At 42.7% G+C, this 17,126-nt stretch overlaps 1 protein-coding gene across 6 annotated transcripts in view; it reads right to left on the bottom strand.

Annotated features, from left to right (window-relative positions):
• Positions 1 to 17,126, bottom strand: part of LOC117365402 (calpain-2 catalytic subunit-like) — a 104,125-nt gene that overhangs the window by 66,313 nt on the left and 20,686 nt on the right. For 4 of the 6 annotated variants that reach the window (XR_004540409.1, XM_033955805.1, XM_033955804.1 and 1 more), the window contains exons 2-4: positions 12,749 to 12,818; positions 5,106 to 5,224; positions 3,683 to 3,816 (exon numbers count right to left, since the gene is read on the bottom strand). Coding sequence is in view for 4 of the 6 variants with exons in the window: in XM_033955805.1 (XP_033811696.1) it covers positions 3,683 to 3,816; positions 5,106 to 5,224; positions 12,749 to 12,818 (323 nt within the window). In the remaining 2 variants the exon portion in view is untranslated. Of the gene's footprint in view, positions 1 to 3,613; positions 3,817 to 5,105; positions 5,225 to 12,748; positions 12,819 to 17,126 lie in introns of those variants that run through there. The other 2 variants (XM_033955806.1, XM_033955807.1) reach the window with 2 other exon arrangements.

Below are 17,126 nucleotides of genomic sequence, written 5' to 3'. Positions count from 1 at the left end.
TGCTAGAAAAAAATGCATTAAGTATAATCAATGAGATGAACTGGTTGCAACAGGAAACTTCCTGACTACAAAATATGAACACAATGGTGAAACCATGTTGGCTGTTCCTGAGCCTCCTCAGCCATTAATCCTTGTTATTAGGGAAAAGCCTTCAAGACTAAGCCTTATCAATATAAGTTCTACCAACAGCCTATTACCGTGCCACCCAGGCTAATATATTAAAAGGCAGAGAAGTGAGACTGAAATATACTGTTTGAGGTCAGAGGGGTTGAGAACCCTACTGCTTCTTTTATGCTTGCACTTAAGAAGAAGGATATATTGGGCTATACTTTGTGTGATCTAGCAGGCTGCCCTGACCACTTTGTGATTCAGAACATCTTAAGGATAAAGGATAATATCACTTATCACTTCTGCAGGATTTCTGAGGATACAAGACACCATTAGGAGTGAGAAGGTGGCTGCTAACCTTTTCATAAACTGACTTCGCACAATAACCCAATTGCTGTGACCAGTCAGACTCTATGCCTAACGTGTTCCCAGCTAGAAACCCCAGGAGAGGCAGAGACAGGGCTAGGAAAGCTGTTCCCAAGCCCTGCAGAGCCCAGTAGCCTAGGTTCCCTGAGTACATTAGGGAGGACTCCACTGAAGATGAGGTCCTATCTGACTATTCAGTAGCTGAGGACATAGAAACTCAGCCCAGTTCTGCTAGGTTTGCTTCCAAATCTGTGAATATTAGGTTTAGGCAAAATGCCCCTGTGAGAAAACCCTGCATTTACCCGACTATCCACAGGGGGAGCCCAAGAGAGTCTTAGAACAGCACAGGCACACTGAGAGCAGGGCGTGGCTCTCACACTGAAAAGCCAGCTGATTTCCCTTCAGAATCAGAGAGGACTAGGAAGTAATGCTGCCCGATTCACGATTCGAATCGGTTCACTGATTCACTTCGGGTGAATCGATTCGAATCGGTTCAAAACAAAAAAAAACGGCTTCCCGATTTGCCTGACCCTCCCCCCTCGCCCCCTAAAGCAGGAGCTGCTTTAGAGGGCGAGGAGGGAGGGTCAGTCGGGAAGTGCTGCTGTCGGCTTCCCCCCCCCCCACCGGCTTCCGGCTTCCACCCCCCTTGGCCTTCCGCTTCCCCCCTGGCCTCCCCGCACTGTTTACCTTCTAGGAACAGCCTGCAAACAAGATCACCATCTTCCTTCTGTCACACCAATCCCCCTTCCTGGGTCTACCATCCCCTTCCAACAACACCTATATCACATTTTTCCCTCTCCTCATAATCCAGCATCTCTTATTTCCTCCCTTGGCTGCTGGCCCCGATTCACTCTTCCAGCACTCGATTGCTATTAGCCCTGCCTTCGACCCCGGTCCTGCTAAACTTGGTAGCAATAACAAAGCAAAACCTACCCTACCTTCAATTATGGTCCCGCTAAATCAGACGGCTAGAATGAAGACAGAAGCCGCGGGACCTTTCCTCTTGCCTGAATTGCTATTCGCTACAAGCTCTGCCGGTCTCAATCCTGCCCCTCAAAAACAGGAAGTCACTTCAGAAGGGGGCGGGATCAAGATCGGCAGAGCCTATAGCGATGCAGGCAAGAGCAAAAGTCCCGCGGCTTCTGTCTTTCTTTTTGCCGTCCATTTGTAGCAGTACCGCAGCTGATCTTAACGCCGGCCCTGGAAGGGAAAGGGGAAGAGATGCCCGACAGGAAATTTAATTCGTAGATCTCGCCGGTCCTGTGCAGACCGGCAGAAATTTTCTGCGGACCGGCGGTTGAAGAACTGTGGATTAGATCACTCTCCACATTTTTGGATGAAGCATCTCTGAACATTTTAATACACTCGTTAGTCAAATAAAAAAAGTTAGTCAAGTAGCACCAGAGACATAGTAGCAACAATAAATGAAACCTGCTTCCTAGACTCCTTTTTCTTCTGTCTCCCAAAGGGCATTTTCACATACCTCCGAGACTGACAGCAATGGAAAGTGATCATAACATCTGCCAGCTGCCAGTTACCAGTACAATAACACAAGAAGTAGTCACTATTGAGTGAGCTCTTTGGGCAAATCACTTGACCCTCCATTGCTTTAGGTACTATGCATTTACCCCTCCTTTCACTAAACTGCGATAGCGGTGATTAGCGCAGGGAGCCGCGCTGAATGCTCCGCGCTGCTCTTGATGCTCACAGAGGTCCTATGAGCTTCGGGAGCAGCATGGAGCATTCAGTGCAGCTCCCTGCGCTAATAACCGCTATCACGGTTTAGTAAAAGGGGGTTTAGACTGTAAGTCCTTTGGAGACAGAGAAAAGGTGTGAGCTAAATCCACATCCAAAAATTGTTGCCAACTGATGCAATTAAGAGGTTGTGTATACAAAAGATTTCTTAATAGAACCTTATCCTTTCAGGCAAGACTTTGGAACAAAAGTTTTAGGGCTCCTTTTACAAAGCCGCACTAGCGGTTTTAACGCATGCACTGGATTAGCGCATGCTATAGCGCGTGCTAGCTGGAAATCTACCGCCTGCTCCACAGGAGGTGGTAGCTGCTAGCGTGTGCGGCATTTTAGCGTGCGCTATTCCGCGTGTTAAGGCCCTAGCACGGCTTTGTAAAAGGAGCCTTTAGTGATTTGATCTTAAATTCTTCTTCTTAGAAGATCATTAAAACGGTGAGGAAAAACTTGTGTTCACCGTGGCTATGGGGACAAGGCCATTCACTGGAACAGTGAATGGCTTTGTCCCCGCAGTTAAGGGACACCTATCGCGCTCCCTCCCTCCTTACTGCCGCCCCCGAGTTTAAACAGCTCCCTACTCCCTCCCTAACTTTACCTTCGTCATGTTTGATAAATATGTACAATCTAGATAAGTTAATAATTTTTTAATGTTATATTTTATATATAATGTACTGTGCTTTATGGTATAAATTTTCTGTGTTTTTACAGTTCTTACCTCTTATTGTAAACCGCACTGAACCATGAGGTATTGCAGTATATAAATTTTTTTTTTTTTTTTTTTAGCTTATGTTCCAATTAATTCTGGTATTTGTAGTCTCTGCTTCTAGCATTTGAACACTGCACTATGGTGCCATAATGCACCTAAATAGGTGGGTGTCAGAAATCCAGGATAAATTTAAAAATCTGCCTCCTTGAATTGGGTCAATTGGCATCTTTGCAATCTGCCCATGTCTCCTTCCTCTTCCTTCTGCTCTCCACTTTTTGTTTCTCCATTATCCCTGCTCTTATCTTTTCATCTTCTCTATCACTCCACTATCTCTTTTCCATGTCCCTCTCTACTGCTTCCCCCTTTCACACTTCTCTTGTCTGGTACAGGGTAATTTAGTGGCCACCCAACCACTGGTGACTGTAAAATCAATTTCTGTAACTGATCTTATTATTAACTTATCTAGATTGTACATATTTATCAAACAGATGATGAAGGTAAGGTTAGGGAGGGAGTAGGGAGCTGTTTAAACTCGGGGGCGGCAATAAGGAGGGAGGGAGCGCGATAGGTGACCGCGCGCGTTCCCTCCCTTAACTGCGGGGACAAAGCCATTCACTGTTCCAGTGAATGGCCTTGTCCCCATAGCCACGGTGAACACTAGGGCATGGCCAAATGGGAAATTACCTCCAAAAGGCTTTCTTTGGCTTTGAGGTTACTGCGGGAAAGGGGTTCAGGTCTTGCCCCTGTCCTTACTTGGCATAAGCTTTCTCCAATAGAGCACTCCAGAATTCATCCTTGGTTGTGGAAATTGTGAAGATGAGTTGATTCTGTCTTGTTGGCAATCTATCATCCACCACCACTTCGATCCACTTCCCAAACTGCCAGAACTATAGAGAAAATTTCCCAACAGAGTGAATAGCAGTGTTAATGCATTGAAGAACCTATATCTACTCTACTCAGTGGCTGGATGTATGCATACTAGCAATGCTACTGGCAGATGAAAAAAATGGTATGGCATTCAAGAAAGATACGATTAGCCATGGGAGAGCAAGTGGTAAGCCTTAGAACTTTTTCTGATTTTGCAGAGTATAAATGATTGTGGGATGGATGGATGATCATGATCTGAAATTAAATGTTAAAACAGAGGTGATGGTGGTAAAAAGTCAAAGTGATAACTTTGAATTAGAAAGTGTCGATGTCATAGGTGAGAAACTGTTAGTTAAAAAAAAGATGACGGTATTGGGAGTATGTTTGGATAGTTGTTTGTCTATGGAAAACCAAATACTGAAAACGATTCGGATAGGATATATGCAATTACAATTGTTATATAGATTAAAACCTATGCTACCAGCTTATGATTTCCGTAGTGTGGATTATTGCAATTCTCTTTATTTGGGAGTTACTAAAGTGAAGATGAGGGCACTGCAGATGTTAGTTAACTCTGCAGCAAGATTGATTACTGGGATTTCAAGAATGACTCATATTACCCCAATGTTGAAACAACTGCAGAAGAGAGTCCAGTTTAAGATTCTCTCAATCATATAGCAAATCTTATATCACGTTTTCCCAAGGGTAATAAAGGAGGTTTTTTTTAAATCTATCAACCCAGAAAATGTTTGAGATCTGAAAATAGCATGGAGTTGAATTTGGAGGTTAAGATGTTAGTCTCTCATGTAGCAGGTGCCAAGTTTTGGAATGCGCTGCCTGGTATTCTGCAATTTTGTGATGGGAGACTGAATTTGAAGAAAATGTTGAAAACACAATTATTTGTGAATGCTATTTGCTGCTGAAGCCTTACCGTCCTGTAAATGTTTTTATGGGATTTTGTCTTTCCATCTTGTTGGATGAATTTGAAAGAAAGGTTTTAATAATAATAATAATAATAATAAATTTATTTTTATATACCACCAAAGCCATGATAGTTTGAGGCGGTTTACTGATACTGTTAATGTTTTATTGTCTATGTTCTGTCGAAACATGTTTTAGTATTCTTAATATATATGTATATAATTTTGTAAACCGTATTTATGCGGTATATTAATTTTTAAATAAATAAATAAGTACAAAGGAAATGAAATAGGGAGAACAAGTGGAGACTGGATGGACCTGGGTCTTCATCTGCCTTCATGTTTCTAGTACAGAAGCACATTTGATCACAGTCTCCTTAAACCCTTACCCGGAAGTGGAAAATTCCAACGTAATCTTTCTGGAAACTCTGTCCATCTGGCACCACATAGGAGAAGAGGCCACTCTGTAGTGTTAAAGAGGATACAGCAGCTAGGAGCCAGCAGTTTCCTGGAAATAAGAGCAGGAAGCAGAAAGGAATTGTAAAAGACCAGAGTCCTCATTCCCACCTGCAATCTCCTACAAATCTCTGATTCCAATTGACCCCAACCCTATCCCAACAGACAGATCCTGGTCTTCCTTCGAACTTGTTTCCGAATCCCTGGTCTATAATCTCTGCCTCAAATTGAAATCCTGCAACTGTACCTTGGATCCGTTCAGTGGAGCCACCAGAACTTTCCTAAGTTCCTTCAGGACCCTCGGATATACACCATCCGGCCCCATCGCTTTGTCTATCTTTAATTTAGCTAGCTCCTCACAAACACAACCCTCTGAAAATCGATCAGGGTCTACCATTCCACCATCCCTATTCACATTTGTCTTCTGTGGTCCCACTCCCGGATCTTCAGCCGTGAATGCAGAACAGAAATATTTAAGTAATTCAGCCTTTTCTTTATTAGCTTCTACATATTAGTCAACTTCACTTTTGAGTCTCACAATATCACTTTTGCACTTTTTCCTATCACTGATATATCTAAAAAAATTTCTTGTCTCCCCGTTTTACCGTGTCAGCTATTTTTTTTCTTCCATTTGTATCTTTGCTTTCCTGACTACTCAACCAGCCTTTCTTAACTTTCCCAGATTTTTTGCCTGTCTTCTTCTTTCTGTTATCTTTTGTAGTTTATGAAAGCTAACCTCTTATTCCTTACCTTCTCAGCTACTACTTTTGAGAACCAAAGTGGCCTTCTTTTCCTCTTACTTTTACTGACTTACCTCACAAAAAGAATGTAGTTAGTTTTTTTAGTCTAGAACCTTTACTTTTGAATAATCCCTCTCTTTACCCATCTTAATATTAAACTGTACCATGCAGTGATCCCTGGATGCCATATGATAACCCACTGTAACATCAGAAACACTTTCCCATTTGTAAGCACAAAGTCCAGTATGACCCCATGCCAGTTCTTGAGTGAATAAAAAGATTGAGCACCACAGACATCTTGGGAAACATTTATCGCCGCAAGACATCCAAGTGTAAGCCCACCCAAAGCCTGCCCAGAGCACACTTCCAACATGCCCCCTTTAGTCTTGTATGCACAGTGGGTAGAACGCCTCACAAGATGTCCAGAAATATGGTTTTGAAAATCAGACATTTTGGTGAGAAAAATGTCCAAGTGCCGATTTATGCCATTTTTTGCACATCTTATAGCTTTGAAAATTCCCCTGATAGTGAAACATGAAAAGGTAACTGCAAAACAATCCAAGGACATAAGACCTTTGAAGTTAAAATGATGAAATATTTTGACACCCACCAGAAGAACATAAAGTTCTGGATTTCCTATCATATTATAAACCATAAAATTATACTGCTTAATCACCTTCTGATTACCCATACACCTCTCCCTGTTTCTCCATGTCATACCTCCTCAAACCATCCCTCTCCCTTTTCATGTTTCATTATATACCTGGGGGACAATATTCAGACTATGGGAGTTGGCCGGGATGACTCTTGTGGTTGGCGGTAAACCCAGAAATTCAATGCTGAGCCTTATCCAGTGACCAGCATTGAATTTCAGGTCTATTTTTAGAAACTTAGAAATGTGATGGCAGATAAAGGCCAAATGGCCCATCTTGTCTATCCATCCACCCACAGCATCCACTATCACCTCCTCTCCCTAAGAGATCCCACATGCCAGCCCCACACTTTCTTGAATTCAGATACAGCCTTTGTCTTCATCTCTACCGGGAACCTATTCCATGCATCTGCCACCCTTTCTGTAAAAAAGTATTTTCTTAGATTACTCCGGAGCCTATCATCTTTTAACTTCATTCTATGCCTTCTCATTCTGGAGCTTCCTTTCATTTTTAACATAGCCAGTGATCGGGCTAGCCACTAAGCACTAATATTCAGTAGTCATCTTGCAATGAATATTAACACTTAGCTGGCTAAATGCTATTTAACTGGCCAGGAGTCATTCCTGACTGGCTAAATAGCACCTAATATCGAGCGGACGGTGTCTGGGAAAAAGGGACCCCTAACACTTTTCCAAATACTGTAACTCAAAAATATCATAATGCAGCAGAAACTTCTGCCTGAATTTCAAGATATTTCTGAGTACTGTACTTTATTTTTCAATAGGATGAAGCACCAGTACTTCAAGCTCATAAAACAGTTGAGATCTTAATTAATGAAACCCCAGAATTCATTGAGACAACAGCTCAGTGACATTGAAGACTTGAAAATACATAGGAGTAATCTTTTGTGTTTAAATGTGTGTTTTTGGCTAGTCTTTTGTGGATGTGCAAGAGGTCCTGGGTTCAGGCCTCAAAAGATGCAGCGGGAATTAACTTAATGACAATAATAATAGCCAGGTGGTTGCATAAAGAATATATTTTATAGGAATAATCTTAATATTACAAATACAGAGTATACAATTAGGTTTAGAGCTGCTTCTGGTGTGTGTATAGGTAAACATGTGGTTTTTTTCCAGAGCAGAGAAAGCATGTGGTGTAACTGAATAAACGTGTGTGTGTCTGGGCCTGAATAGTGGGTGTATAGGTGTGAATAGGCAGAAAAGGAGAAAAATAAGGGGCAGAAAGATAGATCAGCAAGAGACTTGTTCTAAAAATAACATCTATTGTTGTTAAGTTAACATTTTCCAGTATCTCTCTTCCGTTCATAATTTGGAAACTGTTTGAAACAATGGCTCTCAATTGACAATAAGTACATGTACATAAGAACATAAGCAGTGCCTCCGCCGGGTCAGACCATAGGTCCATCATGCCCAGCAGTCCGCTCCTGCGGCTGCCCAAACCTGTCTGAATCACCAGAAGGGGCCCCCTTGCCACCTTGGTTTCCCATTTAAGTCCTATCTTCCCATCGTCTTTAAGAACAGGCAGCTGGAGCCATTCTTTGTCTGGTTTCCTTAAGCATCTGTCTTTAGCACATCTGTTTTAAACTCGAGGGCTGTGGTGGATCCTCCCAGCACTCTGCCAAGGTTCTTTGTTAATCTCAAGTACTGGTATTTTAGAAGTTATTTAGTGGCATTCTAAGGCTGAATGGTCAGGAGCCTTTGGTCTATCTGCATTGACACTCCCAAGATCAGATTTGTTTAATATAATTCCCCAGAGACCTTTGCTGCCCTTCTGGTTAGGCCATCTCACATGCTGACAAGCAGCATTCATTAATGTAAAGCTGACATTTCCCACACTTTTTAAATTTTTTAACGAAGGAAAGCCTGTGGTACCATTCTACATAGCATTCACTTCTGCAACTGTTTTTTAAACAGTCAAGTTTGCCCTTCTATAAGGCCTCTCTCAGCAGGTCCCCTTATCATGCACAGTTTGTCTCCATGGCTATGGAGATAAGCAAGTCCTATTATGAGTCCAGACTAGAGAATTATGTGGGAGAAAATGTGTCCCTGCGAAATTGGTCGTGTGCCTGACCCGTCCCCACGAGCTCAGTCCCCCATCCACATCTCATCCCAGCAAGCTATCCACATAAGCCTCAAATAGTTATGATTTTATACTGAACATTTTATTAAAGTATAAAAAGAAACAATATTCTGTACAATTGTCATTTTATAAACATAAATAATACATAGCAAGGATCAACAAAACCCCTGTGTTCCCGCCCCTCCCCTTCACAAATATTCCCTCCACTATCGAGAAAACTGAATAAGCCAAATTATTAAAGAATGCTACACAGAAAAATCATGCTAACAGATTACCGCAGTCACACGAAGCTAAAGAAACACGGCCTGGGCTTTGCGGTCCCTAGTTTTGTCTAACACCAGCTCTAGCAAGATACATATTTCAAATCTGATATATTCTAATCACAAAATAGAAAAGAAAATTATTTTTTTCTACCTTTTGTTGTCTCATCATTTTATTCTACAGATCATGTTGGTCTCAGGCGCTGATCTTTGTTTTCTTTTGTCTTCTGTTAACTCGCTTGCCAGGGTCTCCTGACCATTTCATATTTCTTCTTTCTCCATGCTCATCATCCATCTTCTATCTCTATGTATGTATTGTTCCCCATGTTCAGCATCTCCCTTCTCTATGTCTCCTATAATTTCTTGCTAGTATTTCCCCTGTGCCCACCTCATTGCCTTCATCATCTCACCATTCTATGATCTTCTCCCCCTGTGTATAGGGATTGGGAAAAAGAGAGAGATCCAGTGCATCTCTTCCTCTCCCTCTACTGCCACATCCAACATTTCTTTCTCTCTCACCCTCCAGATCATGTGCAGAATTTTTCACCACTGCTCTCCAGCCCCATGCTCAACATTTTTCCTTCTATCACGCCTCTCCAGCACCATGCCACACCTCTCCCTCCATCACTAGGTCCAACTTCCTCCCCCTTGTATCCCTTTCAATCTGTCCCTTTGTTTCCTCTCCACCACCATATTCAACATTTCTCCCTCTCATCGTTCTCTTCCCTATGCTTCTCTACCTCACTTCTCTCTCTCCCTCTCTATGCCCAACAATTTTCCTTTATCTTTCTTTCCCCATAAGTGCACATCTCTTTCCCTCTCACTCATATGCACTCATGCCCAACAATTCTCCCTTTCTATTCCCTCCCTCCCTCCCTCCTATGTCCAAAGTTTGTGCCACTCTCCCTGCCTTCCAGCCTTTGTCCCAAATTTTTGTCCCACATTCATATCCCCTCTCTCTCTTGTTCCCTTCAGGGCCACACTCGCTCTCTTCAGGGCCATCCAACTGGGCTGCTCCTTCCTGCCTTCAGCTACATTTGTTCTTTGCAGAGACATGGGCAGTGGCTCTTGCATGCTGCATGTGGATGACCTGCAAGCATTCCCTCTGTTATCAGCTGCCCAAGTCACTGCAAAGAACAAGTGCAGCTGAATGCAGGAAAGAGCAGCCCATCTGGAAGGTAACTGGAATTCCCGGCTGTCAGCTCTGACATCGGAGGGAAGCCTTCTGGGTCGGCTTAGGCAGAGGGGGGCATGCAGCTGAAGGGCAGAAAGGAGGCCTGTTTACAAATGGGATCCCCAGTGATGGCAGCAAACAGCAGTGGCTTCACATTGGAGTGGAAGGGGGCGGGAGGCCCACACAGTGCTGCATACTCCCCACAAGTGGTTAATGGTGGTAAGGAATGAGGGGGTGCTTCCAACTGCGAGGACAAAGCTTTTCACAGTTCTCGTGGGCAGTGAAAAATTTTGTTCACATATCTGCAGCAAGTCAGTCTTTGGTGTCTCTGTAGCCGCGGGAAAAGCGTGGCCCACCATGTTTGTTCACTATGTCATTCTCTAATCCAGACCTCATGTTTTAGGTTGGGCAGTCGCTAATGGGCAGGGAAACCCAATATGCTACCTCTTACCCATCTTAGAGAGAATGAATAGTGCATAAGGAATGCAGGAAGTTTTCTCAGGTTTAGGCCTAAAGGTACTAGGGTGCCATGAGTGGGTATGAGGGTGTGGGAAGAGACCATGGCCGACCCTGGTGTGCAATGCAGTAGACAGTGCTAGATTAGCAAAATTAGCCAAATTAGTTAAATTAGTTTGGTGACACAGATAGACACTGGAAAATCATGTGTAACTATCTTAAAAGATAGAGGGAATCATGTGGTATATGCGTTGTAAAGAGATGTACATGTGTTTCATTTTGCAGCATAGGAAAATCATAACAAAACATAGCACAATTTGTATAATAATTAGTATAATGATAGGGTGAATTCGAACATTAAAGACATGATCAGCAGTAGGCGAATACCCAAAGAAAGTTCCCAAACAGAGACATGAGAATCTCGTAGCAAATTTTCAACAGTTTATGCAATCTGTCCATTTTCAAAAGCAATGGTATGATTCACTTCTTTGGAGGCTGTCTTAAGTTGTTCAATATAGGCATGGAGTCCAATAAAATTCAGTAGCTTGTGAAATGTCTCATTCCCCATACCAAGAGGGAGTTATTGCACAGCATATGAAATAAAGTCTGGGATGTCCATAGAATCATTGGTTACCAGAGGCGTGGAATCGGTTGTCCTATGAATGGTGATGAAGGTCAGTGGTGTATGGCTACACCAGGTATTGTTCAGTAAATAGCTTAAACTGTACAGCTAAGTGTTCTTAGGAAGGCTATAATGTACCCGGGGTCCAGAGAAAAGGAAACATTTTGTGGCAAGAACAGGTGAAAACAAAAGTGTCCAGCTCCGAGGTAGTCCAAAACTGTGAGGCAGTCAGTGAATAGGAGGATGAATTAGTCCAACAGGAGCTGTCAGCCTCCATAAACTGATGAGATTCACACTTGAAATGAAATGGTGTCTGCTCACACAGAGAGGGATCCATTAGCTTGAAAGAAGTGTAAGGCTGACAAGGAGCAGCATGGGATTTGAACCCACAACCTCAAGGTGCTGAGGCTGTAACTCTAACCACTGTGCCACACACTCCACTTATTGGGTTGATTAAGTGGGATTGGTAGGATGTTTTTAGTTTTACTTGAGTTTATGGCTTATGTAGAATAGATTTCAACTTCTTGGGTTTATGGGTCATGTGGGGTTGGTAGGTTGGATTTTTAGTTTTACTTGAGTTTATTAGTCATGTGGGGTTGGTAGGTTGGATTTTTAGTTTTACTCGGGTTTATGTGTTGTGTGTGATTGGTGGAACAGATTTTTCGTTCTGGTTGAGTTTTCTGTGGGTTATATGGTGTGTTTTTTGTGTGTGTGTGTGTTTTTTTTGAGGGGGTTGTTTTACATTTTCTGCTATGTTGTTTTTTGCATATTCTCATATTTATTATGTTTGTTTTATATTGTATCTCACATTGAACATCAGGCAAAGCATACCCTCAAATGTGACAAATAAATAAAAAATATTTAGCCGTTTTCTATAGATTTATTATTTATAGAACAAAATGCTATAACTAACAACATTTGGAGGATGAATACCTAGCAGACTCTCATACAGGAGATGCTGATTTTTAAAATTCAAAAACAAACAAAACTAATAGAAAGACCTAAAATTCTATTCCCCTTCCCCTCCCAACTCTGTTGCTCTTCAGCCATTGCCCCTTTATCACTGTAAGAAACAAAAAAAAGACCCAATATTCCACAGTGAGAACAATCTGATTTTTTGCGCCACTTTGCTTGTCTTCAGCCATTTTCGGTTATCTGCTCAAAGACAAGTCCACTGTTTTTAGTCTATTCTTCTATTTGTGTACCCTACATCCTCTGGACCCCTGAGGAAGGTGTGTTTGCTGAAACACGGACCGTGTAGTGTCCAGTTGGGCTCTCATATATGTACTAAAGACTTATATTTGCATTTTAATGTTTTTTTGCGAAAAGCGAATAATAAATCATCTTTCAGAACATCTACATTCACAGTCTTTTGTTTTTATCCCTTTATCATATTCTCATATTCTAGCCTTAGCTTCCTACCTCTCCCTTGTCATCACATACTCTAGCCTCCTGCCTCTCTCTTACATTATAACCCTCCAGCCCAGGTCTCAAATTTGTGAATAAAATGTTCCTTGTGTTGCAGTCCCTTCAAAACAGCTCAGCTGCAGCAGTAGCCTGGACGAACATACCCAATTCTCCCTGGCAAATATCTGTGGTATCGGCAGAATGGAGAACAAACCGTGGCAATTTAGAAATGTTCTACAAAAGAAAAAAGAAAAAAAGAGAAGTAAAAGTCTCAGAGAAACCCACTTGTTTGCTTTCTCCCATCAGTGGAATTGAGAAAGTCATTTTATTCAACCAATCCTCCCTTTATTCAATTTCAATCTGACTCGATAGAGGAGAAATAGTCCTATGCAGCAAACCACTTCTACTGGCATTATAGGATGGAATCTATCATGCATTCAGATCATTTACATGCCTTTAATATAATGGGGCCCTTTTACCAAACTGTGGTAACAAGTGGCCTTAGCATGTCCTCACAAGGAGGGAAAGGGAACAGGACTTGATATACCATCTTTCTGTACTTACAATCAAAGTAGTTTACAAATTATATATAGGCAGTCCCCAGGTTAAGAACGAGTTGCGTTTTTAAAGCTGTTAAGTTGGATTTGTATGTAACTCAGAACTTGTAGATTTAAGATTTTTGCTGCTTACCTCTGCTCCCAGCTAGAGGTTTGCACAGGAACAGGGATTACGGGAATCCTGTGGATCCCGTGGGAACTCCACAGGAATCCCCCCCAGGTCCATGGGACTCCCGTGGGGATACCCCCTAGGTCAGGGCTGCCCAAGTCCGGCCCTCGAGATCTACTGGCAGGCCAGGTTTTCAGGATATCCATAATGAATATGCATGAGAGAGATTTGCAAGCACTGCCTTCTTGGTATGCAAATCTCTCTCATGCATGTTTATTGTGGATATCCTGGAAACCTGGCCTGCCAGTAGATCTCGAGGACCGGACTTGGGCAGCCCTGCCCTAGGTCTACGGGACTCCCACGGGATATCCCCAGATCCACGGGATTCCCCGTGGGGATGGACGCTGGTTCTCCGGGGTTCCCATGGAAATGCCAACCAGTGTTCCCTCTAAGCTTCTTCGACCCCTCAGCACACCAGTTGCTGATTGCCACTCACATGCTCTGTACATCCGCCAATCAGGGAGACAGAGCTGGACATGAATGGAAAGAACAATAGGGGGTAAAGTAAAAAATAAGGAAGGACTAAAATAAACTTTGAGCATAGCTCCGTCCCCACCACATCCCCCGCGAGTTCAGTCCCCGTCTCCACAAACCATCTGATCCCATCCACATAAGCCTAGAATAGTTTTATACTGAACTTATTATATTAAAGTATAAAAAGAAACAATATTCTGTACAATTGTTGATTTACAAATCAGCGTCTTCTCCCCACTCTCTCTTCCCCATTTCCCTTCAGCGTCCTCAGCCCACTCTCTCTACACTTCCCTTCAGCGCACACATTTAAAAACAAGCAAGCAATTTTATATCATTTTCATTCTATTCATTTATAGAAATTAAAATCTAATTATATTCCACAGGTTTTCAAAGAGGTCAAGGCAGATGACTTTATGCAATGTCACCTCAGTAACAACTATACAAAAATAGACAAATATACCCCCTCCCTTTTTACTAAATCATGATAGCGGTTTTAAGCGCAGGGAGCTGCGCTGAATGCCCTGTGTTGCTCTCGATGCTTATAGGCTCCCTGCGCTAAAAACCTCTATTGCAGTTTAGTAAAAGGGGGCCATAGTGCAAAATATAGACAGCAGATAAATTCTCAAAACGGACACATTTTGATCACTAAATTGAAAATAAAATCATTTTTCCTACCTTTGTTGTCTGGTAATTTCATCAGTCTCTGGTTGTACTTTATTCTTCTGACTATGCATCCAATATTTCTTCCCTTCTTTCAGCCTCCTGTATGCTTCCTCTCCTCAAGACCTCATTTCCTCCAACTTTTTCTTTCTTTCACCCTGCAACCTTCTTTCTTTCTCTCTCCATGCCCCCTTTCTTTCTGTCTGTCTTTCTCTCTCCGTGCCCCCTTTCTTTCTTTCTCTCTCCGTGCCCCCTTTCTGTCTGTCTCCCGTCTTTCTTTCTTTCTCCCTGCCCTCCCCCAAGCCACCGCCATTGGGGAACAGGCCACCACTGCCTCCAGGGAACAGGCCGCCACCGCCACCGGAGAATAGGCTTCCACTGCCACCGCAGTTGGGGAACAGGCTGCCGCCGAGTTCTGAGCTCTCCCTGCTTCCCTTCCCCATAAAGAGGACACTGAAGTGTCGGGCCGACCAACCTTCCCCATCCAATGTCAATTCTAATGTTGGAGAGGAAGTTCCGTGCCAGCCAGGCAGCGATTGGCTAGCCCGGAACTTCCGCTCCAACGTCAGGTGGCAAATGTTGGTCGGCCCGGCGCTTCAGCGTCCTCTTTACGGGGAAGGGACGCAAGTTGGGCAGCCCTGCTCTAACTAGCTGAGCCGCGAGCCACACTCAAGTGGCTAAAGAGCCGCATGCGGCTCGCGAGCTGCAGTTTGCTGACCACTGACCTAGGGCAATGGAGGATTAAGTGACTTGCACAGGGTCACAAGGAGCAACACGGGTTTGAACCCACAACCTCAGGGTGCTGAGGCTGTAGTTTTAACCACTATGCCACACAGAGAAAAGATGATACTTTTTATCAGACTAATTTAATACATTTTTGATTAACTTTTGAAGGCATTACCTTCTTCAGATAAAAAATGAACAAACAAATGTTGACAAATATCAGAATATATAAGAAACATAAAAACATTCCATTGTCAGTCTCAGAAGAAAAGGGTAGGGATCTAACTCATCTCTACCCTCTTCTTGGGTGGCACGTCAAAAGTGTGGCAGACATTGGCGCGCCGACAATTGCGTGCCAACATCTGCGTGCAGGATGAATGCACGCCACCGGTTTCACTGCTTTTACTACACTTATAACTGCTCGCACTCCCTCTGGGAGAATGGAAGTTTTCAGTGTACTGGAGGGGGTTCTCCCCCCCCAAACCCCCCCAATGGGAGCGCTACCAGTTCTAAGTGTACTGGGGGTTCCCCCATCCCCACACAATGCTAACAGTAATGCGTAAAAGCGGCAAACCAGTGGCGTGCATTCGTCCTGCACACAGATGTCAGTGCACCATTGTCAGCACGCCATTGTCCTGCGCGCTTTCGTCGGTATACTCTCTTCTTGTGAGTCTGTCATTGGAATGCTTTTATGTTTTTCATATATTCTGATATTTCTGATATTTGTGAGACACCTAACCCACCCCTATCCTCTTCCTGGTAAGTAATTTAAGTTTACCCTACATAGTGTCATGTACCCCTGAGTGGAATAGAACGGGTACAGGTAGATTGATTTTTTACTCCATCAAAAATTACAAAGACTAGGAGACATTCGATGAAGTTACAGGGAAATACTTTTAAAATCAATAGGCGGAAATATTTTTTTATTCAGAATAGTTAAGCTCTGGAATGCATTGCTAGAGGTTGTGGTAAGAGAAGATAGTGTACCTGGTTTTAAGAAAGGTTTGGACAATTTCCTGGAGAAAGACATGGGGGAAGCCACTGCTTGCCCTGTATTGGTAGCATGGAATGTTGCTATTCCTTGGGTTTTGGCCAGGTACTAGGGACTAGGATTGACCACCATGAGAACGGGCTACTGGGCTGGATGGACCATTGGTCTGATCCAGTTAGGCTATTCTTATGTACTTCTGTATTCTTATGTACAAGACCAGGAACCCTGGATTGATATTCAGATCATTTGAGCACAGCTACCTCCTATGCTTGGTGGTGAACCCAGATATTCAATGCAATAACCAGCTATTGCAGCCACTGTAAACATAGCCTTGTTCAGAAATTATCGACTATCATTTTAATATGATAGAAGAAGAAGATCGTGCAGATCTACATTGGTCTACATTTGATTATCCAAAATGGGATGATTTTTCTAAATTATTTTGTAGATATGCTAAATCATATTGTCTGCTTGACCCTGCACTCCTAACCTTATGGCAGGTGTGTTCTTTTAAGCTTCAAATTGAAACTGTTCGAATGGCTGACTCCCTAGAAGCAGGAATATTTCCACATGAGGAAGGTAATATAATTATTACGCCAATAATTAAAAACATCAAAGAATCTATTTCAGTATCATCTAATTACAGACCTATTGCATCCATTCCCTTTTTTGTAAAAATCATGGAGGGTCTTGTTCAAATCCAGCTCACAAAATATCTTGCCCAACACTCCCTATTGCACAATTCTCAATCAGGTTTCAAAACCTATTTTAGCACTGAGACAGTATTGGCTACATTACTAGACCATTTAAATAGCCTACTGAGCAAGGGTAACAGTGCGTTGGTGCTTCAGTTTGACCTAAGTAGCGCTTTTGATTTGGTAGATCATACAAAATTATTGACTTGTTGGATGCTTTTGGCCTACAGGGTAATGTTCTCCTGTGGTTTAAAGAATGGAATCCAGACAATA

Source organism: Geotrypetes seraphini, chromosome 8 (assembly GCF_902459505.1).
Source record: "Geotrypetes seraphini chromosome 8, aGeoSer1.1, whole genome shotgun sequence".
NCBI lineage: Eukaryota > Metazoa > Chordata > Amphibia > Gymnophiona > Dermophiidae > Geotrypetes > Geotrypetes seraphini.
Note: the sequence above shows the minus strand (reverse complement) of the source record. Positions and strands in the feature narration are given on the sequence as shown.